Source organism: Oncorhynchus nerka, linkage group LG3 (assembly GCF_034236695.1).
Source record: "Oncorhynchus nerka isolate Pitt River linkage group LG3, Oner_Uvic_2.0, whole genome shotgun sequence".
Classification (NCBI taxonomy): domain Eukaryota; kingdom Metazoa; phylum Chordata; class Actinopteri; order Salmoniformes; family Salmonidae; genus Oncorhynchus; species Oncorhynchus nerka.
In genome coordinates this window covers 63494335-63522113 of record NC_088398.1, presented here as the reverse complement: position 1 = coordinate 63522113, position 27779 = coordinate 63494335, and the positions used below count along the sequence as shown (strand labels likewise).

General features: G+C 45.3%; 2 protein-coding genes and 1 pseudogene across 4 annotated transcripts in view; 2 read left to right on the top strand and 1 right to left on the bottom strand.

Annotated features, from left to right (window-relative positions):
- Nucleotides 1–7923, top strand: part of rnf17 (ring finger protein 17) — a 35641-nt gene extending 27718 nt beyond the window's left edge. Inside the window, exons 25-37 of one of the 2 annotated variants that reach the window (XM_029639324.2) lie at nucleotides 1356–1477; nucleotides 1601–1905; nucleotides 2896–3059; nucleotides 3165–3284; nucleotides 3384–3464; nucleotides 3650–3775; nucleotides 3877–3927; nucleotides 4091–4198; nucleotides 4298–4421; nucleotides 4576–4711; nucleotides 5584–5770; nucleotides 6146–6263; nucleotides 7743–7923. In XM_029639324.2, coding sequence (XP_029495184.1) covers nucleotides 1356–1477; nucleotides 1601–1905; nucleotides 2896–3059; nucleotides 3165–3284; nucleotides 3384–3464; nucleotides 3650–3775; nucleotides 3877–3927; nucleotides 4091–4198; nucleotides 4298–4421; nucleotides 4576–4711; nucleotides 5584–5770; nucleotides 6146–6241 — 1620 coding nt within the window. In that variant the 3' untranslated portion in view covers nucleotides 6242–6263; nucleotides 7743–7923. Of the gene's footprint in view, nucleotides 1–1355; nucleotides 1478–1600; nucleotides 1906–2895; nucleotides 3060–3164; nucleotides 3285–3383; nucleotides 3465–3649; nucleotides 3778–3876; nucleotides 3928–4090; nucleotides 4199–4297; nucleotides 4422–4575; nucleotides 4712–5583; nucleotides 5771–6145; nucleotides 6264–7742 lie in introns of both variants that reach the window. The other variant, XM_065014546.1, reaches the window with a different exon arrangement.
- Nucleotides 7838–15437, bottom strand: LOC115112350 (centromere protein J-like; annotated as a pseudogene).
- Nucleotides 15438–15520: 83 nt separating this feature from the next.
- Nucleotides 15521–24784, top strand: ttf2 (transcription termination factor, RNA polymerase II). 2 transcript variants are annotated; one of them, XM_029639355.2, is made up of 23 exons: nucleotides 15521–15626; nucleotides 15967–16081; nucleotides 16257–16343; nucleotides 16453–16522; nucleotides 16653–17666; nucleotides 17756–17876; nucleotides 17985–18161; nucleotides 18276–18433; nucleotides 18556–18637; nucleotides 18772–18888; nucleotides 19029–19179; nucleotides 19310–19415; nucleotides 19506–19690; nucleotides 19817–19970; nucleotides 20047–20138; nucleotides 20224–20303; nucleotides 20446–20585; nucleotides 21032–21205; nucleotides 21319–21377; nucleotides 21771–21924; nucleotides 22033–22115; nucleotides 22194–22268; nucleotides 22414–24784. In XM_029639355.2, the coding sequence occupies exons 1-23, from the start codon at nucleotides 15599–15601 to the stop codon at nucleotides 22556–22558; spliced, it is 3567 nt and encodes a 1188-aa protein (XP_029495215.1). In that variant the 5' UTR covers nucleotides 15521–15598; the 3' UTR covers nucleotides 22559–24784. The 2 variants fall into 2 exon arrangements, with proteins under 2 accessions (XP_029495215.1, XP_029495206.1); XM_029639346.2 differs by having other exon boundaries at nucleotides 20224–20312.
- Nucleotides 24785–27779: the final 2995 nt, after the last annotated feature.

Here is a 27779-nt window from a genome sequence, read left to right as displayed (position 1 = left end):
GAACAACCTTTAATTGTCGAAAACAGATCTTTTAACCAGGCTAATACAGTGGGAGGTTTGGAGGATTTCCAATTAAGCAAGATCTCCCTGCGTGCTATAAGGGAAGCAAACACTACAACGCCTTCTTTACTTTTAGTGAGACTAGGCAACAAAGATGTAACTCCAAATATAGCTATTAGAGGACAAGGCTGCAGATCGGAGTGATTTTGAACATCTATCATGTGTCATTTGTGTCTGGGAGGAATTTACTCTTTGGTGTAGTGAATTCTGTGCAAGACCTTGAACTGAATTAAACTTAACCGAGCACATGATATGGAGTTAACCCTAAGAAGGGCCTCCTCCCACCAGTCATCTGAAAATTAGAGCGAACAAAGTTACGGACTTGAAAATAGGGGAAAAGATTAGCTACACGATCTTTAAAATTGGCTAACTTCCCATATAAAAATACATCTTTGAAACATACCAAACCTCCCTGTTGCCACAAAACAAAAGCCTGGTTGAGTTTGGATGGTTAAAATAAGTGGTTACAAATGGGGCTTAGAGGAGAAGGGGCAAAAAGTCTAAAATGTTGACAAAATTGTCTCCAGATCCTCAAAGTAGAGAGCGCATTGGGGTTTCCAGTGTACTTTGAAGGACAGTGGGACACAAGTAAGAGCAGAAAGGGAGGATGATTGGCAGGTGTGTGCTTCTAATGAGCACCAGTTGTTACTTGGAGCATTACACCAGACCACAATCTTTTGAATATTGGCTTTCCAATAGTAAAGCAGTACATTTGGATGTGCCAATCCTCCATCTTGTCTCCTTTGAAGTATTGTTCTACGTATCTTAGGTGATTTGCCAGCCCAGATAAATTGACTGAGCCTATCCAACTTGGTAAAAAATGATTTTGGCAGAAAGATCAGAAGACATTGGAAAAAGGTATAGAAACCGTGGTAAAATGTTAATTTTAACAGATTGGATCTGCTAGCTAAGGACAGAGGCAGACTATCCCAGCGTTGTAAGTCTGTTTTAACTCTACTGACTGGACTTGCGAAGTTAGTTTTATGGAGGGTAGCCAAAGGTGTTATATTCAAACCTAAATAGTAAAAACCAGAGGGCGACAGACGGAAAGGCAGGGTGAATTTGCTTGGCAGCGGGGTTGATCGGAAAACATTCACTTTTCTGAATGTTCAATTTGTAACCTGAGAATGATCCAAATGTGTTTAAAATAGGCAGTATGTTATAGACAGGATTTGTGATATATAATAGTAGATCATCTGAATACTGTGACACTTTGTTCTTCACCAGCTCAGTGGAGACCATCCATGGTTTTACTTGAATCTCTCTTTATACCAGCCTTTTCCTCTTCTCTGCAGGAGAACACAGAGCAGCGTCCGGTGCCGGTCTCTCTGTACTGCTCCAACCGGGCCGGGCAAGACGTCAGCATCGCAGACTTCCTGGTTAGTGAGGGCCTCGCTCTGAAAGAGAGGAAGCCACAGTGAGTAACAGAACTGTGTGTGGATATATGTTTCACAGTTGAGTATAATATGTTTCCTATGACCCATGTCTTTCTGTTGGCTCTACGTATCTGCCCTCTTTGTCCCTGTGTTCTGTGCTACAGAGTGTCCCCCATGCCTAAACTAGAGGAGTTATCAGACTCTGACTCCAAGTTCAAGGGCCTTCAAAACAGGACACCTAACACAGAAAACCAGCCCCCCACCCCCCCCGCTGACTGGTCAGTCTCTCCCCGACCCGTCTCCACTGCCCCTATGCCGCCCAAACCGGCCCCCCGTACTAACCCCTTCCCAGAGAAGGTGAAGACACAGGCCTACTGCCCCCCTGAGCTGCCCCACTGTGGACGCACTCTGATGACCATCTCTGCCATCGGAGAGGATGGCCTCATCTACGCCATGACGCACCACGCAGGTACTCTCCTTTCTACTCCTGTTTACCCCTGCGCTCACTCTCACCCACCCCCACCCCACACACATACACTGAGTTATACACAATTTGACACAGACTTTCCATGACATAGACTGACCAGGTGGAAGCTATCCCCTTATTGATGTCACTTGTTAAATCCACTTCAATCAGTGTAGATGAAGGGGAGGAGACAGGTTAACTTCTTACGGATCATTGACAACATCCGGTGAAATTGCAGAGCGCCAAATTCAAATTACAGAAATCGTTATATTAAACATTCATGAAAATACAAGTGTCATACATCATTTAAAAGCTTAACTTCTTGTTAATCCAGCCGCTTTGTAAGATTTCAAAAAGGCTTTACCGCGAAAGGACACCATGCGATTGTCTGAGGACAGCGCCCCGCACACTAAAGCATTACATACATTTTCCAACCAAGCAGAGGCGTCACGAAAGTCAGAAATGGCGATAAAATAAATCACTTACCTTTGAAGATCTTCATCTGGTTGCAATCACAAGGGTCCCAGATACTTAACAAATGTTCCTTTTGTTCGATAAAGTCCTTCTTTATATCCCAAAAACGTAAGTTTCATTGGCGCACTTGACTCAGTAATCCACCGGTTTCCCTCGTTTAAAATGCATACAAATGAATCCCGTAAGTTAACAATAAACTCTTCCAAACATATCAAACAACGTTCCTAATCAATCCTCAGGTACCCTAATATGTAAATAAACGATCAAATTTAAGACTGAGAATCCCGGAGAACATTACCGGAGATAAATAACTAAGTGCACACCCTCACCGGAACACGCAACAAACACTACAGCCAAAATGGGAGCCACTTGTATTGTGTTGTGCTTTGCTGGCATGCATCTAAGAAAAATTATTCAGTGGTCATCATAACAGCCCTAGGTGACACACTCAATATCAGGAAGGTGTTCATAATGTTTTGTACACTCAGTGTACATGCGTAACTACTGTGTGTTTGTCAGGGCGTCAGTTTGAGCAGCTGCGGGAGCGTCTACAGCAGCACATAAAGACCCTTCCCAGGCTGAAGCCCTACACCTGGAAGAGTGTCCTGGGTTGTGCTGTCATGGGCTCTGACATGCTCTGGTACAGAGGAGAGGTGCTGGAGGTCATTGGAGGTCACGTTAAGGTACAGACACGTTTTTTGTGAACAAATAAATACTGGGATTTTGAACAATTTATACAAATGATGTCTATACAAAACTTACAAGACCCCAACCTGTGTGTGTTCCAGGTGCGCTACGTGGACCAGGGTCTAGTGGAGAACATCCCCGTGTGTCACGTCTACCCCACAGTGTTGTGTGAGGATATTCCCCAGCTCTGTATGCCCTGCCAGCTGCACGGAGTCATCCCTGTGAGTGGACTAGATTCAGAATCATGGTTGTTGTGTTCCATCGCAGTAGCTTCCTCTCCTTTATCTACAGTTGCTCCCCCCTCCCCTCTCTCTGTTCAGGTGGGCAGGACGTGGCAGTGGGATGCTGTGGCTCTGCTGAAAGAGCTGCTGCTAAACCGCTGTGTGGACATGCAGATTATGGTGAGGTGGACACTACACACACAAAGATGGTATGTTAGTGCTTGGGGGAAATGAGGTGATCCTCTCAGTTTGAGTAAGTGTGGGTGTCTCACTATAAGCTGCAGGCAAGGCCCTGTATCAGTTGTGCATGGACTCACTGGCCTGATGTATGATGAAATGTAACAAAAAACATGACTGTGTGTTAGGAACTGCCTGAGGATCCTCTGGGCTGTCTGACAGTACAGATTTCTCTGGATGGCATGACTCTAAGCAGAATCATGGTTCACCACCAACACGCCTCTGTAGACCAGGCTATTGCATCCACGCAGGAGGTAGGGAGGTGGGAGTGGGTATTACCCTTGTTTCAACCCCCCCCCCCCCCCCTTTTTTTTTTGATTCAACACAATTGTCTAAATCTGTGATTTTCCTCGAGCTGGTGGTGTCATCTCACCTAGATCTAGATGACTGGGACATTGACACAGAGGTATGTTGGTTATTCAGTGCCATCTGTATATAAGATGTTGTTTGAAATTGCTAGTATGCACACTGCGATATAACTTGCCAATTACATTTGTTTATTTATTTATCGAGTGTGATAATGTCAGTTATCCCCACTGCTCTGCTGTGTTTTCCTGTCTTATGTACAGGGTTTGGAGGACCCAGAGCCAGTACCGAGGGTGTTCTCATACCCAAACCTGCCTGAGAAAGGCGAACGCTTCCGGGTCAGGATCAAACACCTCCGGACCCCCAACGAGGTACTACCACTTCCATACCCAACTGTAATGTCAATTCTGAAATGATTTGTTATGCCTTTTGCAACACTTTCTACTTTTTCTACTGCGTGTGTGTTGCAGGTGTTCCTGTATCCCTTAGATGGCAGTAGTTGTGTGGAGTCTGGTGGGGAGAGTCTGGAGGAAGCACTGAAGAGAGTCCATGACAGGATTGACCGTCTGGCCATGCTCTCGGACTTCGCCATTGGTAAACCACAACACGATCACAAGCTCTTTCCATGTACTAAACTTCACACTTAATGCTTTTACTAAAACATTTCCGTAGGGTCTTGTAACAGGGACTTATAACGAGCTAGGTGGTAAAGTTCTGACTTGTTGATCCTGTGTATCCATCTCTCCAGAGGCCCCGTGTCTGGCAGAATACAGTGATGGGAAGTACTACCGGGCCAAGCTGCTGGGCTTCGCTGGCCTCAACCCTGTTAAGATCTTGGTCAGACACGTGGACTTTGGCTCTGACGACACCCTTCCCACACACAAGTAAGACATCTCACTGTGGGCCGAATCCTACTGGAGATTGGAGCATAAGTAAATCCCATTTTCGTGCAGATTGATTGTCTATTATATTGACAAGATGGTCAAGTGACCGCTCTAACAATGGAAATACACATCCTCAAAGATGGAAGGCAGGCGAAAGGAGGCGAGATCAGGTGGGACCATTCTAGCCAATGAGAGGGCATGCGAACAACAGGCCTTAAAGCAAGAGCAGTTGTTCCCAACCTTTTTCAGTTACTGTACCACCAACTGAATTGTGGTCTGCCCTGAGTACCCCTGATTTACTCATGTGCATTTTACCAGTAAGCCTATGGTCTTATGAGTCCTTGTACCCCTGGTTGGGAATCTTTTGAGATAGACTACTCATCTTTGTATCTGTGCCATTATAGTGTCTGACAGCATGGGCAGTGCCATTGAGGCTGTCTCCATTTTAAGTAGTCAATTTTCTTATTCTTCATTGGCTGATTGCTCCCAATTATAGGAATCCCCACCCTGTTGACTACTTTAAAATGGTGGAACTCCTCAACGGCAATGTCCACGCTAAAATGGGTTATAGTCCTCTATCTCTATGACAACAGGCAAAAAGTCATTTTTTTTTTTTCAAAGTTGCCGGCATGCCACGTGCGTCCATTTATATCAGTGTATTTGTTTACAACCTAACCATTACAAAACTTCTATTAGATCAAATAAGCCCCACATCGCAAATTTTTAAAATGTGTTGACCAAATTAGACACACTCATTGACCTCCATACAAAAATGTCTGTCTCATTTTTGTGGACAGATTTTGGGCAGAGTAAAAACCTCTCGCTTTGCCTTTTCCTCTCTGGTTACCGGAGTCTTTTTTTCTCCCCGTCAGGCTGCGTCAGATCCCGGCCCATCTCCTGCGGTTTCCCTGTAAGGCCATCAAGGTGCGGGTGGCGGGCTTCAGACCACCCCGCCACAACCTGGAGAAGGAGCGCCTGTCCTACCGGCCAGAGTGGAGCCTGAAGGCTGCCCTGGAGATGATTGACCTGCTGCACAGCTGCTGCACCGCATCCGTTACCGTGAGCAACATCTGCCTTAGTTATCCCCGTCATATCAGTGGCAGTCATAAAAAGCTGGACAGACGATGACGACACATTAAGTGTGGTCATGGTTATGATAGTGGATTTTTGGCATTCAGCGTTACTGTGGTCTCTGCTCAACAAGGGCGATAACAGCAGAATTGTTGCATGTGTGTATTGTGGTTATAAACAGTATACTGTTCAAATACCATTCATCCAATTAGATCATTGTGAGATGGTAACATTGGTGCTGTTGGTCATCTCTGCCAATCATGATAATGGTGATAATGAAGCTATAGTGTAGTTTTTATGATAATGGTGATAATGAAGCTATAGTGACGTTTTTATGATAATGCTGTTTCCTGGTTGTCTCAGGCCACTGAACCAGAGCTGTCTGTGTTCCTGTATGACGAGGATGGAGCTCTGGTCTACCTGCCTCTGGTGGAGAAAGGACTGGCTGACTTTGACTAAGACACTACAGCAAGAGACAAAGGTGGGTTTGGCTCTCATTCAGGAGTAGTGTTGCACGGTATACCGGTACCAAAACGTCATGATACCAACATTTTTGAATCACTTTGTACAATATGATAGTACCACATTTTTCAGCCCTGCCGCTGTTTATAAAGTCAGTTTTGTTCATAAATTGTTTTCATTAAGCAACAACTACTCTCTTGCGCCAGTCTAGTAATGTTCACTTTCAGGCGCATCTCACGTGTGGCAGCTATAATCAGCCAGCCGCATCCCCTACCAGCCTTCACTCACCTGCTTCTCTCTGCATCCCCTACCAGCCTTCACTCACCTGCTTCTCTCTGTCCACTCTTCCTGCAGTTTTTAAAATATAATTTGGCTGTGAAGGCGAAAGGATGCAGACCCTAATGAGCAAAGTTGATACATTGTATAATTTCATTGCCTGGTATAACCAAGGTCACAGGCCAGTCTAAGTAGGCTTTGCAATTTCAAGTTCGCTGAGCGACAGAGGAAAAATGGAGCGCCGCTTCGCGACAGGCATGCGTGCAGATTTATAGCAGAGAACACTGTCTAGCCCAAATGGGTCCACAAATATGACCCATATTAGCAAAGTTACCTTTTTTTCTTCCTGCATGATTTTGCACGCATTTTATAATTTCACAAACCATGTCACCGGCTGTTTTTTGCTAATTATTGGTGTGATAAACGTTGTCATGTTACCTAGCTAACAACCGGCTAACTTTGATACTAGGTCTAGGCAATTTTGATTGGCACAGATATAAAGTAAAGGGTCTGCTACTCATGAGATGTGCTTCGCTTACAGCCCAATATGGCGACCGGAGTATGAGCGAGATGTGTCGAAAGGAGTGGGTGTATAGAAAGCAAATCAGCTAATTTTGCGTGGCTGATTGGGCTGCACGACAAGTTGATAAGCCGGATAACTAACGTGGCCATTTCATTCCTACCATAATTTTATTTCAAGTAGGATAGTACTTTCCTACACAAGAAATAACTAGTATTGATAACCATACATACATACTCAATGGGGAGGGCATGAATGGCAACACCGTGGAAGTAGCTACCTAAGTAGCCAATGTCCGAGCGATGGTCACAGTAAGCACACACATACAACATGAAGCATATTGGGATACACTACCCCCTTCAAGGTAGGATTCATATAGGCCTAAACTATATCAGAAATTATCTTCCTGGTGCTCCTTAAAAGTTGGTAGCTGTGTTTCCCCCTTGCTGTCACAATGACATGCAGGACATTATGCATGTATACATCTTCCGCCATCCATTCTATGCAGTTTTCCATTAGACAATGAACAGTGTGAATATCAGTGACAAAGCACATAACAGGACCCCAGGCCTCTCGGCATCGTATGGTCAGTAATAGCACTCCGGTGTTCAAAGGAAGTGTAATCTGTTTCTTCAAGAGAGCGACGTGAAGTCTGAATACGTTATCAAGTAACCTTTTCTCTCCTTTGACCCCCCCCCTCAGAGATCTGCTGTGACATTGGACGGGTTCTTCAGTTCCCTGTTCCTTCTGCATTGTAAGAATGCTGCCTTCAATATACAGTACATACAAATCTAACATTTTGTTTTGAGCAGAATGTAGCTGAGTACTTTATTTTCTGTCTGTATGAAGGGTACAGAAGTATTAAAGTTTTCATTTAAAACTGCTTCAATGTGTCTGACTCTTTAATACACTCCCTAAATGTATGCACAGGGATTTGATAAACATGTATTTTACAATAGAAATTACAATCAGCTAAAATAAATAGACATAAAAAAGACACTCGCACCACATTAAAATAAACTTTTCGAAACAAATGATTCAGTCCTAGGGCCTGTTGTCCATGACAACGTTGGCGTCCGGTGGTGTAGCGGGTCTCCTGTCTGCCATCTGTATAAACTGTTTTCAAAGTGCCATCTGGGTACTCCCTCCTTTTATAGTCTGCTGTGTGGACCCGGATCTCCTTACTGCCATCCCTGGAGGAGAGGAGAACAGTGGTGAAAATACGAGCCTTACTTGAACAAAACCCCTTGTAACCACTGACTTCATGAAAGAGACAGATTGGGAACTCTTCATCAAGAGCTTTTACCTGTCCAGATGCATGTCAATGTAGAGAACGTGGTAGATAGGTGTGGACTTACAGGTTAACTTGAATGATGGTCCCATCAGTGAGTGTACACTCCTCCGTCCCATCTGGATACAGGTTCTTAACTGTCTGGTCAGGGTACGTGATCTCCTTACGGCCATCAGGGAAATGCTTCACTACAAAAGGAAATGTTTCGGGTCAGAACAAAGTGGTGGAGGAGGAGGTAGTCAAGTATAATAATGAAATGTTTCCATCAAATCTCACCAGTCTGGTTGTTGGAACTGCAGAACCTCGATGCTGTCAGGATAGGTGGTGTGAATGGTCTGGGCATCAGCATAGTAGATCTGTAAGAGGACCACACACAACGATCTGGGATTCATGTAAGTTTAATATCCCACTTAAGAAAGGTGTTGAGCTAATGCACTAAGGCCAGGGAAGGGTCACTGTCAATAACCCACCACTCTCTGGTCAGCCGTGACATTGGCTGTCAGTCCGTCCGCTAACACCTCCTTCCTGGTCCCATTGGGAAAGATGATGAGTCTCCCTCCACAGGCCAGCACCCTCTCCATCTTCAACAGGAACACATACATACAATGTAGAGCACTTTGAGCTCCTGGAAAAGCACTAAATAAATCCATGAATACAATCCAGAGTCATGTGCACAAAACATTAGGCACACCTGCTCCTTCTATGACAGACTGACCAGGTTTAAGCTATGGCGGCAGGTAGCCTAGTGGTTACAGCGTTGGGCCAGTAACCGAAAGGTTGCTGGATCAAATTCCCAAGCTGACAAGGTAAAAATCTGTTCTGCCCCTGAACAAGGCAGTTAAACCCACTGTTCCTAGGCCGTCATTGTAAATAAGAATTTGTTCTTAAATGACTGCCTAGTTAATTAAAAAAATAATCTGTTAAATCCACTTCAATCAGTGTAGATAAAGGGGAGGAGACGGGTTAAAGAAGGATTTTTAAGCCTTGAGACGGATTGTGTTTGTGTGCCATTCAGAGTGAGTGGGCAAGACTTGAACGGGGTATGGTACAGTTGTGTCAAGAACTGCAATGCTGCTGTGTTTTTCACACAACAGTTTCCCATTTATCAATAATGGTCCACCAACCAAAGGACATCCAGCCAACTTGACAATTGTGCCACGCATTCAACATCTTGAGTCCATGCCCCGACAAATTGATTCTGTTCTGAGTGCAAAAGGGGGTGCAACTCAATATTAGGAAGGTGACTCAGTGTGCAGTATTTAGGAAGCCGGGCCACTGCCATTTCTGTCTGACCGTTCCGAGACTCCACTTTCTCCTCCATAGCCGTTGCTAGTGATAATTGACACTTCCGCCTCCATTCTAAAACCTGGCCGAACTCTTAATATAATGTATGGCTCTGAGACTACCTGCTTTGAGTGAAACTAAATTCAAAATTATTTTCACAGAATTCCCTCCCAATGCTTCTCATCCCCCCCTCACCTTTCCATCAGGGTGAATGATGACATCCTGACTTAGCTCTTGCTGCTCGTTAACCTCTGTGGGTACATTCAAACACCACAGCAACACTCAACAACAATGGTGGTGTATACACAGAAATCCTATTAAAATGACATACAGTTATGTAATTTCTCTGAGTGTATAGCAGTGTGGAGCTATGCCATGGAGGTACTTTCATTAAATAATTAAAAAGGCTAGTGATTTATGTCAGATGAAGGCTGTGCGCATTCCTAACTCACAGGGGATAGGTTGTGTGAGTGGTCGTGGTGACTGGTCAAAGAGCTGTAACTGAGTGGGATCGGGTGCTGCGGCTGCTGTAGGGGCTGACCTCTTTAGGATGCCCCGATACTGTCTGTTTAAGAGACCACACAATGTAGAACAATACCTCCACATGAATAAATCAAGTCGATCTGCTGTCGGAGACGCTTGTGTGTGGTGGACCAGCGGCTCTCTCCACTTCAGCTCCTTGTGTAGGGAACTCTGCTACTGCTTCAGGGCCTGGGGGGGACGGGGGGCAAGGTTGTTGACGGATACAAGACATGTCTGTGTGTGTGTCTGCGGCAGTTAGCCTAATGGTTAAGAGCATTGGGCCAGTAAGCGAAAGGTCACCGGTTTGAATCCCCGGGCCGACACTGAAAAATTGGTTGATGTGCCCTTGAGCAAAGCAATTAACCCTAATTGCTCCTGTAAGTCGCTCTGGATAAGAGTGTCTACTAAATGACTAAAACGTCTCACCTGGATCTCGTCGAGCTCCCTCTTATCTGGTATGGCCCTGGCGGCGGAGGTGTGCTTCTCAAACACCTTGCGTTCCTTCTGCAGCTTCTTAGTCTCCTCCCTCTTGAACTCTTCAAACCTGGCCAGCTCCTCAGCCTTCTGCTGCTCAAACTCTGCCCTCTCCTTCCTGGAATAGAATACCCAATATTAATAATTTTAATATGGGGGTTATTAAATATAATTTTTGTAACAATGTCTTTGAATGAGAGGAAAACCGTCCCATTCCAGGTCAGACCAGATGGTTGTTACCCGAGATATTCCTGGTTATTCTCGTTCTCCAGTCGGAGTCTGGCCAGGGCAGTGTTCTCTGTCCTGAATCGTTCTCTCTCTCCCTCAGCTGCCTGGACTGCTGCTGCTGGCCTGACCCCCCACACACACACAGTTTAATGCTGGTGCTACCAACTTTGGAAGGGAAAACAGTTGCTGTTGAGATGCTCCCCTGGGTTAAGAGTGTGTTTGCAACTCTCTCTCACCTGGTCCGTTCTCAGACTTCCTAGGCTCTGGTGGAGGAGGGGCCTGGGTCTTGGGCTTCAGCGAGGGGAACAGCCTGGCCATAAGCTGGGAGGCGGGAGGAGGATCTGGCTCCTGGTTGGCTGCTGTGATAATTGACACCCTCTCCAGCTCGGCCCCAGCCACCTTTCTCTTCAGCTTCCTCTCTGGGGGAGAGACGTCGTTCCCTGTTATTGTGAGTGTGGCTGTTTACTGTAGCAGCGCCTTTTGTTCTGATGGGGTCCTCAACGATTCTGCCAGCCACCTCCAGGCCATTCCAGGTGTCATCGTCATCAAACACCAACCGACCCTTGCGGTCCCCCTCTTCTCTGTCTTCCAATAGGGTGGAGTCATCAAGGTCACTCTCCCTGCCCCCCTCTCTGTCCTGATATGACCTCATGTCGTATGGAGGGCTGGATGTGGGGAGCTGCAGGGGTTGCTGGGAAATATAGTTTGGTACGGCGGTCGGGCTACTTCCTCCTGATCCCCGAATTCAGAGCTGCTATGGAACGAAATACAGATTTCCTCATGTTTGCGGTCCCTCACTTCATCTTCCTCCTCAGTGGCTTTTCCTTTTTCCCTCATCACAACCTCCTTTGCCCTCACAGCAGATACTCCTGATGATTCAGAGGAGCTGGTCCCTGTTCCTAGGCCACTTTTACTGGTGCCTCCGCTGTGAATACCTTTAGTTGGCAAGGGTTTGGGGGATTTGATTGGAGGACAGGCGTAGCAGGTGGTGCCCCCAGCTGCCATGGAGGGGGTGTTGCTGGTCCAGCTGCAGCACCTGTAGGTTTACATTTACTAAGCAATTGTGTAGCATTAATTTGTGAAACATACAACAAAAATGTTAATGCCATACATGATAAAAAAAAGACAGGTATAAAAGCATTACAAGCCTTCATGACGAAGGATGAGTTGGAGGAGAAAGAGAGCTCCTCGGCTGCCTGCTCCAGCAGCTCAAACTCTCCTAGCTCCACACACTCCTTGTGACGGTCACAGTCCCAGCGCTGCAGCTTCTCCTGAAACGACAGCTCAAAGGAATACTCTGAAACAACACCTGGTTTTCCCTCTGCTGCTCCATCTAGTCTCAATGGACCACTTCCATTTCTCTGCAGGGCCCCAGTCCTCTCCTCAAGCCCAAACTGTTTAATTGCAGCTGCAGGAGTTCTACTCACAGGCTGAGAAGTCCCACCCACCTTGTTACTAATCACATTCCTAGGTCTCAGAAGGTCAGGTGTCGCCATGTTCTGTCTGTGGTGACTGCCCAGGACTCCGGGTCTCACTGCCTCTGTCTGCGCTGCCTTGCTGTCTGGACTGCCACTGTCCAAGGGGGGTGAGCAGGGATCTCTGGGTCTATTCGCCTTGTTGAGCACAGCAGTCTTGCACTGTATGGGAGGCCACTGACTGACCCTCTGGGTGGGCTTGGGTTCTGAGGTCCCCTGGGGTTTGGGGTCTCTGTCTGTTGGCTTTGCTTCTATTGGTGAATCTGGAGAGGCCCTCCCCTTGCCTCAGGAAGACCCTTTTGGGAATGGCACCCTCAACTGCCTCTGGGCTCTTTTGGGATGGAGAGAAGAGCTTAGCATTAGCAATGCTGCATTCCCCCACCAAAAGGGAATGGTCCTGTAGCTCCAAAAACCACCATACCTGAATCAACCTCAAACTTGTCACTTGTGTGAGCTCTACAGCCCATATTTAGTGTAGTTTAGTTTCTGACCTGCTGCTGCTGGGTAGTCTTCAGTCTCTGCTCCTCCAGTCTCAGCTCTTCCTCCAGGAGCTCCTCAAATGTCTGCTTCTGCCCCTCTATTCCTTGTTTAATGGGTCTTTAATGAGTAGAGCATAAACACACAGCTAAATCGCTTCTTTGTAGTCTGTACTGTCAGCTGACAGAGAATAGTGAAATAAAAAATGTTGACATTTATCTCAAATATTAAATTAAACATTTACCTGTCCTGTGAGTCTAGTTCACTGTCATCTCCTCTGTAATCTGCATTATTCAATCATAGAGGGAGCAGAATGGGGGATAACATGACTTCATCCATCTCATTATCACCCATATGATCAGCATTCCCACTCAGCTGATGTTTGTGTGGACTGCTCCATGCTTCTGTCCCTGTTTGAGTGACAGAGTTTGAGTCAATGCTCATGTAAAAAGCACTTTTAAATGCTTTTAAGCACCTTGGCACATTAGTCATTTAGCAGACGCTCTTATCCAGAGCTACTTACAGTTAGTGCCTCCCTCTTAAGGTATCTAGGTGAGACAACCACATATCACAGTCATGGTAAGTACATTTCCCCCCCAGTAAGCACTTTACCAACCCAGTGTTTGGTCCTGATCCTCTCCCTCCTGCTCCTGGCCCCTTGGAGGCTGTTGGAAGGTAGGCCCCTCTCTCCAAAGCTGGGAAGACTGGGGCCTATAGGGAAGCTCTGGGCTGTTGGGGAACTTTGAGAAAGGGGGGCGTCCCCCAATAGAGTTCCCTCTCTCCAGTCTGCTCCCGTCAACCTGGAGGTCTCTATGTAATCTGTGGGAAATCAGTCTTGTCTAAATCAGGGGTGTCAAACTCAATAACTGGTGCTTCCTGCTCCATCCAGATTGCTGAGTAATACCACCGGAATAACAACAATGACATGGCAAGAACACAGTGTGAGCGTGTTTTCAAATCAAATCAAATTGTATTTGTCACATACACATGGTTAGCAGATGTTAGTGTGAGTGTAGCGAAATGCTTGTGCTTCTAGTTCTGACAATGCAGTAATAACCAACAAGTAATCTAGCTAACAATTCCACAACTACTACCTTATAGACACAAGTGTAAGGGGATAAAGAATATGTACATAAAGATATATGAATGAGTGATGGTACAGAGCGGCATAGGCAAGATACAGTAGATGGTATTGAGTGCAGTATATACATATGAGATGAGTACGTAAACAAAGTGGCATAGTTAAAGTGGCTAGTGATACATGTATTACATAAGGATGCAGTAGATGATATAGATTATCTACTATATTTTCAGTACCTGCTCCGTCCTGTTGAGCCACATGCACCATGCAGAGTAGCCTCTGTTGCTCCTCCTGGAGATGGACCAGCTCTTCCAGCTGGTGGGCTTTCAGTTGCTCCTGCATGTGTTGCTGCCACTGCCTCAGCTGAAACACGGCACATTACACTACCAATAAGCATTGCTTCCAAATACAGCACACATCAATAATCAGTGCCTCAATTACAACAAAGCATAGGCCTAGATAACAGCACTATGGGCTGCAGTGCTTATGTTCCTGGTGTACAACACTAGACAGGCCTGCCTACCTGGAAGTGACAAGCCATTCCAAACTGTTCTCAAATATTTTATGAAGCCATTCAACAATGTTTTTTTCTTACCTGTTCAAGTTTGAGTATCAAGGGTAGGTCTTGAGACTGCTTTACCAACTTCTCCATACTGTCCATCTCTCCAGGCCTATCCCCAGGTCGCTGGTTCCGTTTGTTCAATTATGTCCCAGACTCAGCATCATGGACAAGGAAATGTACACGGGGACAAAGGAATTGAGAGGCGAAGGAATCGTCCACGTCCCGGGACCCCCAGACAGAGCTATGTCGAAGAGACTCAGCCAGGTCTAGGGAGTGGTTCAGGATAACCCCGGCACAAGAGCTGCTTGGCATCCATCGGGAGAGGAAGTTTGTTTGGCACTGCTGAGCCTGTAACCCAGCTGGAGATGACATGAAAGTACTCTCCAGACAGGGCTAAACCGAGTAAACCATAGTTTAGAGACAGGTCAATAATAAGGCGGCGTGCATCATTCAGAATACACGATCAAGTGGCTAGCTACCTAATATAGCTAGTTAGGAATGTCACAGTGTAGTTAGGCTTTAGTTACGGCAAAAATGACCGTTTAAAAGGACTGTTAGCAACAGCTTTCTACCTACAGTTTGCCCACTGTGCCTTTTACACTAGTTGCAATAAGTTGTAAATCCCTGAACCGTAAAGTACCTGTAACTACCTTATATGACATATTGCGTGCTAAATGACAGATGTGTTTTATAATGTTGTCGAACAACAGCTTAGTTAGCAGTTTAATGTTAACGTTAGTGCCTGCCACTCCATTGACAACTCCTTGGTTTGACTAGCAAACTAGCTTGCAACAAAGTCTTATCATGGCAGGCAAGTAAGACAACATTTGTGCTTCAATTATATAATGATGGATACAAAGCGAACTTACATAACGTACCTTGTTTACATGCGACAAGTACACGTATTCAGGGTATTTTTGTTGTGAAGACAACGAATGGGAATTTCGAGATTTCGAAGTGTTCCGCCACACTGAAACTAAGCCCGCGAGAGAGAAAAAAAATGGGTCGCATTGCAATCTGGGTAATGTAGTAATTAACGTTAAATAATTGACTCGGAAGTGATTTTCAAACACAATTCCCATTGGTCAATTGAAAGTTTCAAGAAGTTCAAACGCATTTTTACTTTTGGACGAATTTGATCATTATCTTAAACTTTTCTTGATAATGGAGATTGTACTATGCAATAACCACGGTAAATGTGTTTATTTTTCCATTGACATAGTCAAAGTGTTGCATTATCATAATGATTATATTGTTATTCGTGCCTGCTGAAACGAGGTGCTTTTCTGAAACGTATGCTAGCTTGCACTTGTAGCCATCTAACGTTAGCAGGTTGGGAACATAGCTCAATTGTGTTTTCTTTATCTCTCGAGGCAGAATATGATGCTAGCCACCTGCCTAATAATAATATTAACATAATTGAGCCATCATATCAACCAATAGGGGGGTGATAACGTTAGTAATGCAAGGACGTGTTTTACTGAATATGAACTCATGTTTTCATCTATTTGACTTGTATTTAAACTAACCAGGCAGCACATGCATGCTGAAGACGGGAGTGAAAGAAGGGCCAAATAAGGGTAAAAGCTTCTACTTGTGCGGGGAGCGTCAACTGGGGTCTCCCTGTGATTTCACCAAAGTGGCAGGGTAGGTGGTTCTCTCATGTCAGTTCATTAATGCCTGTTTCTCTTTTCATGAAGAGCACTAGCTCTATCCTAACTGGTATCTGACCGTGGCATTCTCAAAAGACATCTAACAATGTACAGGACTTATGCAATAGTCATTTACTGATATGACTGATCTGTTTTATGGCTTTCATTAGGATCCCGGCCTCACACTGCCTGCTTCATGAGGATTCTATGGTGGAACTCCAGACTCTCATCCGCAGTCAGAAGCAGCAGGGCTACAGGTCTGTCTGTGTGCATGTGTGTGGATGCTTCCTCTAACTCTAGCTATGATCAATGGTTTGTGTTCAGGTGCATTATCATACTCTGTCTCACTCTCTTTTCTCTTCTCAGGTTGTACTACCGGTGTGTTTTGGGGAAGAACGCAGGTCAGAGGTGGTGTGGCAATGTTCCCTGGACAGCGGTAAGCACCTCCTAACTACTGGTGATGATGAAAATACAGTATACATTGCCTGAGTCATAGCCTATTACTGTCATGGCAAGCACTCGTTGAATGTGTTTCAAAATGGCTGACTAGTGCTCCACCCCTGCAGCCAGAGGCAGAGAAACGCAGCCCACTGTCTGACAGACAGCTGCAGCCCTCCAGCCTGCCCCCAGAGAGAAATCCATTCAAGGCCCCAGGCAAGACTGACCAGACGTCAGAGTGGAGGAGACTCCAAGATGGGGGGAGACTGGAGGATGAGAGCAAAGGAAAGAATGAGAAAGGTGGAGAGAAGGAGAGGCTTCACAAGAGTGTAGGTAAAGAAAGCGAACACGGTCGAGGTATGGAGGAGGAGGAGAGGGGGATGTCAAGTTCCTCGGAGTCTTGGAGAGACAAACAGCTTCCAGCAGGGATGAAGATAAAGAAGAGAGTATCAGGCGAGGACAATAAGGAAAGTTCTGAAACATCACCTGAGGAAAAGGAAAAGACTGTCAAGGAGATGAAAGACAAAAACAAGAACTCAAACAAAGACAGCCAGAGAGAGGCTGAGACAAGCAACAACTCTAGCCCGAAACCCCAGGATACAGAGGACCCACACAAAGCCTCAAAGGGTCATCATGGATACTACCCACGAGAGCCACTAACCAATAGCCTAAAAGAGTCTGGAAAGCATGCTGGGAAAAAGCCAAGCACAGATAGGAAGAAGAGCAACCCCTCCGACCCAAATGGCACTACCTCTAAAGACACCCAAGCACCTAAGAGCACAGAGAAGACCAAAACCCCAATCCCACAATCTGATAAACCAGCGCAGCGACTTTCCACTCCAACAACTGAACAGGATAAGGAGGCAGAGAAAATGACTGCTTCATCATCACAGCAGAACCAGGACAAGTCCCATTGTGGGAACCAATTTGGAGAGTGGCGTTGTGATGAAGATGATGATGATGATGTCCAGTTTGTGTCAGTTCAGCCAGGTACACAGACAACGACTCTAGTACCAGTGCCCCTGGTCCAGAAAGCCCTGACATCCTTCCCAGGGTTCCAGCCTGCCTCTCAGGTCAAAGGTCAGCAGGAGGACCCCAGGGCCCTGCACAGCCAGCTCACTGCTCAGCTCAAACAGAAGAAGGTAAGGGACACCCCTGTGTGTGTGTGTGTGTGTGTCAGAATGTACACTGAAATAAATAGTTAATATTTAACTCTCCTTCCCTTTCTCAGGCCACTCTGTCGGTGGTGAATATGTCTGCTCTGCCCGATAAAGGGGAGAGGTTGAAGAGTCAGGTCAAAGACCTGGAGGAGGCTCTGGAGTCTCTCTGCCTCACCACTTCCACTGAGCCAGGTAAGACCCTAGCAGGATACTGGACTGTTTGGCTAACCACAACATTGCCTACTGTATTGTAATTGTAGGTACTTCAAGCACAAACTCAATTTAATGTTCTGTTTTTAGAGCCTCAGGGTGACGAAGGTAATGCCAAACCGAAGCCCACTCCCAGCCAGTACAACCCATTTAGCTGCCCGGGAGGCACCGTCCTACTGCCCATTGCTCCTGCCCCCCTCCAGTACCAGGCCTCCACCAGCTCAATGGGGCTTCAGCTCAGCCAGGGATACACTCAGATGTATGGAGGTATGGAACAGGGCTACACACACACTTGGTATTCTTGTAACCTGCTTTAGTCAGATATAGTCGTATCTCCGTGATCACCGTCAGTAAACCCTCTGCCTTTCCCTGATTGTCCAGTGAACCCCCAGAGCCAAGCGTTCTATGGAGGCAGGATGACAGACAACCGTCTGCTAGCGGTGAAGAACGCCACCTCTGAGGCCATTGACCACCTCCACAGCTCCCTGGAGTCCTGCCCCGACCCCAATACTGAGGTTACGGACCCGAAAGGCATCAAGGCAAGACCTCCTTGTACACTACTCAATGCCTCAACCCTTCTAAACCTCATATTGTACACACTGTTGTCTATGGGTATGGTACCCTAATCTACTGTGGTGTTGTGGTCGTTCTCATTGGTCAGGTGCCTCTACTGGCCCATCAGAGACAAGCTCTGGCCTGGCTGCTGTGGAGAGAAACCCAGAAACCCTGTGGAGGGATCCTGGGTAAGGTCAACCAGCCTGTCTGTGTAGTTGCTTTGATTGCAGCAGCCCCAGGGGTTTTGTAAGGAGTTGAATGGCCAGAGTATTTCAAAAACCTTCAGAAAATGCATTAACAACATTTCTCCCCTAATCCTCAGCTGATGACATGGGCCTGGGGAAAACCCTCACCATGATCGCTCTCATTCTGGCCCAGAAGAAGAAGCAAAAGGAGGAGGAGAAAGACACTAAATTGGAAGGCTGGATCTCCAAAAATGGTAATATCAAATGGCAACTTCTCATGTAATTATTAACTTGTATTATGATATATTTGGTAATGTATGTGAACAATGTGTATATATAATGTATTTAGTAACTTGTGTATGATATATTTGTTATACCCTGTATTGTGTTGCAGACTCTAGCCTGGTAGTGTCTCAGGGCACTTTGATCATCTGCCCTGCCTCTTTGGTTCATCACTGGAAGAAGGAGATCGAGAGACGCGTCAAGAGCAGCCGACTCAGTATCTACCTGTACCACGGGCCCAACCGCCAGAAGAACGCCAAAGTGTAAGACACACACACCTGAGTCATCTGTTTCCCTGAGTTTAACACACTTGTGTCACCTGAAAGACTATCAAGTGTACAGGTTGCTTTTGACACGTGTTTTATTTGTTTTCTATCTCCTGCTCTCTGATAGTCTGGCTGAGCATGATGTGGTGGTGACCACCTACAGCCTTGTCTCCAAGGAGATCCCAGTCCCGAAGGACGACGCAGAGAAACCTAGCAAGGACCCCGAGGATGTGGTAAGAATAAACACAGAGAGAGAAACGGTGTGTAATGTATTGATGGTGCTAATGATGCTACGACGTTGTCCCCTCGCTCCCTTTCCCCAGCCATCAGCCCTCCCTCCTCTGCTGCGGGTGGCCTGGGCCCGCATTGTGCTGGACGAGGCCCACAACATCAAGAATCCCAAGGTGCAGACCTCCTTGGCTGTGTGTAAGCTGAGGGCCAAGGCCAGGTGGGCTGTTACCGGGACCCCCATCCAGAACAACCTACTGGATATGTACGCCCTGCTCAAGTAAGTCCATCAATATCTTACTCTACCCTTATATTACACATATCATACCACATGTCCAGTAACAATACACAGCCCTCCCCCCAAACCACAGAATCCTTTGCTAAAGTCTTTGCCTGTGTTTGTCAGGTTTCTGCGCTGCGCCCCATTTGATGAGTTCAAGCTTTGGAAAACCCAGGTAGACAACGGCTCTAAGAGAGGAGGAGAGCGACTTAACATTCTGACCAAAACTCTGCTGCTCCGACGCACCAAAGACCAGATGGACTCTACCGGAAAACCTCTGGTACATGACACACAGACACACACACATTAGCATATGTGGATTATTAGCTGATTTGATTTCCTTCTTAATTTTCCAGGTGAATCTGCCAGATCGGACCTGTGAGGTGCATCGCCTGAAGCTGTCTGAAGAGGAGCAGTCTGTTTACGATGTGGTGTTTGCACAGTCCAGGTAACAACTATGTCTGATTGGTATCTGAAACTTCCCTCTCTGGGTCTACGGCTTAATGACTGATTCTTTCAACTTTTTCTCCTAGGTCCACTCTGCAGAACTATCTGAAGAGACATGAGGGAGACAATGGTAAAAAGGGAGACGACTCCAATCCCTTCGACAAGGGTAAGGGAGGTAAACTTTCTGTTAAAAAATAATACTACTAATAATAATCTGTTTGAATTCATGTGTCTTTTTCTCCAGAGGCGTGTGAATTTGGACAGGATACCAATGTGACACCTTAGTGTCTGTCTTTCTCCCCCCCCAGTGGCTCGTGAGTTTGGAGTGTCCCAGGCGGACTCTGTGTCCTCCTCCCAGCAGACCCAGGGCCCCACCAGCACTGTTCACATCCTGTCTCTATTGCTCCGACTCAGACAGAGCTGCTGCCATCTGTCTCTGTTGAAGAAGGTACAAACACACTTCTACCTTTTAAAAAACAAAACTATTTTTAACCTTTTATTTAACTACGCAAGTCAGTTAAGAACACATTCTTATTTACAATGATGGCCTACCCAAGCCAAACCCTAACCCGGACGACGCTGGGCCAATTGTGCGCCACCCTGTGGGACTACCAATCACGTCCGGCTGTGATACAGCCTGGAATCGAACCAGGGTCTGTAGTGGGGCCTCTAGCACTGAGATGCAGTGCCTTAGAGCGCTGCGCCAATCAGGAGCCAGACCTGTGGAGAGGGCCTGACCTGCGCTCCTCTCTTTTTTCTTTATCTCTGGGGTCTATGGAACAGGCATCTGTTTGGTTTTTACCTGCTGCTCTTCTCTGTGTGTCTTGCTCCACAGACTATGGGTAAGTTTGGTCTGTCTTTACCTGGCGTTCTCTTTGTGTGTCTTCTTCAAAGACCCTGGATTCATCTGAGCTGCAGGGGGATGGGATCTCTCTCTCCCTTGAGGAGCAGCTCAATGCCCTATGCCTCTTCTCCGAGCCCTCGGGCCCCGACCCCAAAGCCACCGTGTCCCTCAATGGGAGCCGATTCGCCTCCGATCTCTTTGAGGACACCCACGAGAGCACCAAGGTGACGTCAACTGCCTCCATGTATACTAAAATGTTTCTGTTTTTATACGGCTATCTGGTGCATCTATATACGCTACTACCTGCTTGATTCTCTTAATGTTCTTGTTGTTTCAGATCGCTGCCATTCTCACAGAGCTGAAGGATATCAGGCAGCAGAGTGAGGCTCAGAAAAGGTCATTTCACGCACCTAAATGTAGCCCATTCAGACTACAAATGTTTGGTGTCATCTGGATGATGTAGTCCTGGCAGACAGATATAGAGGAGTTTGATAGACAACTAAAGTCCATGACAAATAAAGGATTATTGGTAATAGAACATGTTTCCCTCATAGTAGGGTGGGGTATGCAAAATGGGTCAACTTTGAGCACCTCTATCTCTTGAATGTTTTGGCATTCGGGTTCAAAAAATAATTTTCTGACCACTTCTACCATGGGCAAACACGTCTGGAAGGCTTCGTTCAAATCTAAAGGGGTACAGTCAGAAAGTGATTGAATGCATGTGTTGTTATGTTGCATTTTGATTGTACAGTAATCATATATGATAATCATCCTCTGTCTGTCTGTCAGTGTGATAGTGTCCCAGTGGACCAGCATGCTTCACATCGTGGCCGTTCACCTGAGGAGAATGGGCCTGAGCTTTGCTGTCATCGACGGCACTGTCAACCCCAAACGCCGCATGGACCTGGTCGAAGAGTTCAACACCAACCCTAAAGGACCACAGGTATCGTATGGACAACCGTGACCATAAAATATTGATATGCTCTACCTATTTTCAGCTTTGGATACAGTGTAGTTGGTAGAGTTTAGACAAGGTGTTTTGTGTTTCTAGGTGATGCTTGTGTCTCTGTGTGCTGGAGGAGTGGGTATTAACCTTATTGGAGGGAATCACCTCTTCCTCATGGACATGCACTGGTGAGACTCACAACACACACACCCATCCACCACTACCATCTGAGTGTTCTTTATTGATTTATACTGTGGTTCTGACAGGAACCCAGCTCTAGAGGACCAGGCCTGTGACCGCATCTACAGAGTGGGTCAGCACCGAGATGTCACCATCCACAGGTAAGCGCATGCTTGGGTGCAGAGATACTGTAGGAGAATCTCACTGACATATTTTGAGGTTGTGTCCTGTTGAATAAAGACATTGTATAAATCTGATTGCTGATGTGAGTGCTTACACAGAGCATGTGTGTCCCTATCCCTGCAGGTTTGTGTGTGAGGGCACAGTGGAGGATAAGATCTCCATTCTGCAGGAGAAGAAGAAGGATCTCGCACAGAAGGTGCTGTCAGGGACTGGAGCCTCCTTCACCAAGCTCTCCCTGGCTGACCTCAGGGTCATCTTTGGGGTCTGACGACCAGGAAGTAAGGGTGGTGGGGGCAGCCAGACTGAGGACCAGGTAGTAGCGGGGCCAGCCATACTTAAACAATTAGGTTTGCTAGATTTATGTTGTGTATGAATCTGGTTGATAACCCCCTTTGCTCTTGTTGGTTACTGCGCACAACACTACATATTGGCACATAGTGTGGCTAATGTTGTTGGCACTACTTTGCTGTTATGCGCTTGAATGCTTTGCTGCTACTTTTCTCCATATGGTATTCTGGCAGGTTGCAGAGCCTCAGGCCTACTAGCTGTGTACTGTTGTATTTCCCATATCCAGCACTCTGTTTCACACTATTCCATGTGTTAAGACAACTACCTTGTTTCTCCTGGTCAGGTCACATGGTCTTTTCATTGAATACATTTTAAGTGTAATTTATAAGACTGACTTATCTCTGCTGGGTCATGTTATTTCTAATCCTAAATACTTTTACCTCTTATGCTGTGTTTGATTATTAGGTCTTCCTCAAGGCTGTTGGCTGTTTTTGAATAAAATATTATTTATTACAGTTGATCAAACCGCTTATTCTGAGAATGAAAAGTTGCATGAATTCCATAAGAACAATCACTGCAGTGGGTGAAAATATGTTTGAATTTGGATTAATAATGAAATCTACATAAACAAAGAGTTTCTGTTGAACAGAAAAAGCATCCCAAATGACCCAGGGTCTTCATAAGTTAAGAGAATCATTTAAAGTGGCAAATAGCAGATAATGATCCATCTGACCATTGATAACCCAGTATTGTCATGAGTAATAAAGACAATACAGTCAGTAATCATACAATTTACAGCCAGATGTATTACAAAAGTGGGTGTTATGTTGTTTGTGAAAGTATTCTGGTTAAAACCATACCCAGTTCAGAGTTTTTCAAACGTGAGATGATGGAATGATTGTCCCACTGAGAGAAAGTCCCTAAACCACCAGTCACATGGTTTAGAATAAAACTCAGGCAAGTACATACAGGGGAGGGGTTATGGAGTAATGTTAACACCACTATAAATATACACATTGCTCAAGCTAAAATGTTCAGTAGCATTAGGCTACAGGCAATATTAATCCATTTGCTGATGTTAAGCTGTGTAGATTCTTATGCTTAAAATTTTAGGAGTTGCCTTTTTCTATGGAGGTTGCTGACGGATATTGTTAATGCTCAACCACTTTGCAAAATCTGTGGATATTCACAACCAATCTCTTCCACTGGCAAATACATTTTGTAAGGAAACTAGATATGCTAATAATGTAATTGACTAATTTATCCTTGTGATGAGAAAACATTCCTCTTCTGACATTTCAGTAGAGGAGTCTTCCGGAGGTTCTGTCCCATCATAATAGTTCTCCTGATCAGTCGAATGTTGATTCATCTGAACATGCATGTTGATCTTGATGCTCCAAGCCTCCTATCTGAGGTCCTCCATTAATGCTTTCTTCACTCTGAGTTTGTCCACTTTGAGGTCGTCCACTCTGTGTGGGTGACATTAGACTGTGAGCGTTCTGATTCTAGTTTATGCATTGCTCTCTCCTCTTCCTCCTTTGTCTTTTTGTCTTCAGCCTTTTCATAGTACACATCATACAGATATTCCCGATATGACTTGCCTCTGGATGTTCCACAAACCCACAGAGCCAAGATAACTGACAAGGACAGGTGAAGTCCAGTTTGAAAATGTACTGAAAAATGATGAAAAAGGCAACAATGGCAAAAGCACTGTAGCCTGTAGCAAACAACTTCATCAAGAATTCAGAGTTTAGGGCTGGGTGATTGGCATGTGCTGGCATATCAGCTCAAATAAGAACACCTCCCCTTGGTCAAAATGATGTATGGAGTGGTGCTCTGATTGTATCATGTGCTGGTTGTCTTTTTATAACTATTAAAAAGGTGGGGTTACTGAGGTAAGGTGTCATATTTCCCCTTATGGAAACTGCCCTAAGACATTTTGATACAGCCCACAGGTTTCACCTACTTGTTGCCAGTAGTATGCATTCTTCTCACCTGAAGTATGTTTGTTAGTGTGCATCCCATCCAGATTCATTTCAATGTTTTTTGTTTTTACAGAGCAACACTCTTTTACTTTCTTTTTGAATGCTTGATGAACTTTTCTCTGTTTTTATAGTGAAATATTACATCACACAACAAATGGCCAATCCCAACTAACTGCAGTTGAGAACATTAAAAGTACATACCCTATGCATAGTGCAAGTGATCACTGCTGTTTGAGATTCTTTATTATAACAATTTTGAACATCTCCAGAGACACATGACCTTTGCTTGCTATCTTGACCATGAGTGCTTTCTATGATTACATTAGAGAACATTAGTTACCGTAACCAATGTAGGCATCGGTGTGTTACTCTTTAGGCCATTTACTGTATTACTGGTTGAGAACGCAACCAAATACAAATCTACTGCTTGGATAGTTTCTTCTGAGCCACTGGCTTAATGTTCTTCAACATTTATTTTTGGTTGAGTTGGAGATGTAAATCCAACAATCTGTTAACTTGTGTGCAGGTTAACAGGCTAATCACAAAAGAGATTTGGAAATGTGTTTTGTTAACAATGCAACCAAATATCTTCTACTTGGATAGTTCCATCTGTGCCACTGGCTTGTCTGGCTTTAATTACAGTTGCTCTATAAATTAATAATTGATATGTTGGATTCACGTCTCCATATCAACCAAAAATCTAAGTTACAGAATAGGACTAAATCACACTTTTTCTATGAGGAATGGGTTTATGTACAGAGCAATTCAGTTGAGCAATTCTTGTTGACCTATCAGTGCAACGTAATGTAGTGTGACCTAGGTTATTCTGAATGTTTGAGACAGAAATCACTCTTATGGTATAGACTTCACACAGCCTCATCATTATTAGTTTCACAATATATCACTTGTTTTTCTACAGTCTAGCCACCTTTTGAAAGTTTTGTTTCGATCTGATTATTTTATACAGTGAGGTCCAAGAGTATTTGGACTGTGACACATGAAGTGTTTCGGGGTCTGAACTCCAGCACTTTGGATTTGAAATGATAACAGGACTATGAGAAACTGCATACTGTTGGTGTTAATTTGAGGGTATTTTCATCCATATCAGGTAAACCGTTTAGAAGTAACATCACTTTTAGCATTGCAGCCCCCCCACCCATTTTAGGGTACCAAAAGTATTTGGACAAATTCACTTACATGAAGTATACCAAACAATAGGAACTAGAGGCCAACCGATTATGATTTTTCAATGCCGATACCGATTGGAGGACCAAAAAAAGCCGATGCCGATTTTTATATATGTATATATATATATATATATATATATACTGCTCAAAAAAATAAAGGGAACACTTAAACAACACAATGTAACTGCAAGTCAATCACACTTCTGTGAAATCAAAATGGCCACTTAGGAAGCAACACTGATTGACAATACATTTCACATGCTGTTATGCAAATGGTATAGACAACAGGTGGAAATTATAGGCAATTAGCAAGACACCCTCAATAAAGGAGTGGTTCTGCAGGTGGTGACCACAGAGCACTTCTCAGTTCCTATGCTTCCTGGCTGATGTTTTGGTCACTTTTGAATGCTGGCGGTGCTTTCACTCTAGTGGTAGCATGAGACGGAGTCTACAACCCACACAAGTGGCTCAGGTAGTGCAGCTCATCCAGGATGGCACATCAATGCGAGCTGTGGCAAGAAGGTTTGCTGTGTCTGTCAGCGTAGTGTCCAGAGCATGGGGCGCTACCAGGAGACAGGCCAGTACATCAGGAGACGTGGAGGAGGCCGTAGGAGGGCAACAACCCAGCAGCAGGATCGCTACCTCCGCCTTTGTGCAAGAAGGAGCATGAGGAGCACTGCCAGAGCCCTGCAAAATTACCTCCAGCAGGCCACAAATGTGCATGTGTCTGCTCAAACGGTCAGAAACAGACTCCATGAGGGTGGTATGAGGGCCCGATGTCCACAGGTGGGGGTTGTGCTTACAGCCCAACACCGTGCAGGACGTTTGGCATTTGCCAGAGAACACCAAGATTGGTAAATTCGCCACTGGCGCCCTGTGCTCTTCACAGATGAAAGCAGGTTCACACTGAGCACATGTGACAGTCTGGAGACGCCGTGGAGAATGTTCTTCTGCCTGCAACATCCTCCAGCATGACCGGTTTGAGGTAGCCTGACTGCCATTAGGTACCGAGATGAGATCCTCAGACCCCTTGTGAGACCATATGCTGGTGCGGTTGGCCCTGGGTTCCTCCTAATGCAAGACAATGCTAGACCTCATGTGGCGGGAGTGTGTCAGCAGTTCCTGCAAGAGGAAGGCATTGATGCTATGGACTGGCCCGCCCGTTCCCCAGACCTGAATCCAATTGAGCACATCTGGAACATCATATCTTGCTCCATCCACCAACGCAACGTTGCACCACAGACTGTCCAGGAGTTGGCGGATGCTTTAGTGCAGGTCTGGGAGGAGATCCCTCAGGAGACCATCCGCCACCTCATCAGGAGCATGCCCAGGCGTTGTAGGGAGGTCATACAGGCATGTGGAGGCCACACACACTACTGAGCCTCATTTTTACTTGTTTTAAGGACATTACATCAAAGTTGGATCATCCTGTAGTGTGGTTTTCCACTTTAATTTTGAGTGTGACTCCAAATCCAGACCTCCATGTGTTGATAAATTTGATTTCCATTGATAATTTTTGTGTGATTTTGTTGTCAGCACATTCAGCTATGTAAAGAAAAAAAGGGGATGTATCTACTGCTTGGATAGTTCCATCTGAGCCACTGGCTTAATCCCATTAGTTAAATTGTATTTTTGGTTGAGTTGGAGATATGAATCCAACATATAATTTATTAATTTGTAGACAAAGTGGAATTAAAGCCAGCCTAATTAGTGGCACTGATGGAACTATCCAAGCAGAAGATACATCTCCTTCACATGTTGATATTTGGTTGTGTTAAATTAAAATATTAATTTTGTACAAAAAGAAAATCAGTTACGGGTCAACATCGAAATATTGCTCCCAGCGATGATCAAAGATCAGAATGCTTTTTTCTGAGGTTGATTGAGTTCTAATTGTGCCTGCCTCTTTGTAAACAAGTGGAATCATGAACAGTGGTTTTCCTTTTTAGCAGCACATTTACCACTTTCCCAAACAGCAAACTCCGCCCTCTCCTTTTGGGCTGGGGGCATTTCGGGGCGAGTGGGTGCA

Excerpts from the sequence above, each read along its gene's own strand:
- ttf2 (XM_029639346.2), top strand. The coding sequence starts at position 15,599 with ATGGAGATTGTACTATGCAATAACCACG. Across the intron at positions 20,313-20,445 it reads CTTCGACAAGGGTAAGGGAG|TGGCTCGTGAGTTTGGAGTG; the intron begins GTAAACTTTCTG and ends CTCCCCCCCCAG. Across the intron at positions 21,206-21,318 it reads ACACCCACGAGAGCACCAAG|ATCGCTGCCATTCTCACAGA; the intron begins GTGACGTCAACT and ends TTGTTGTTTCAG.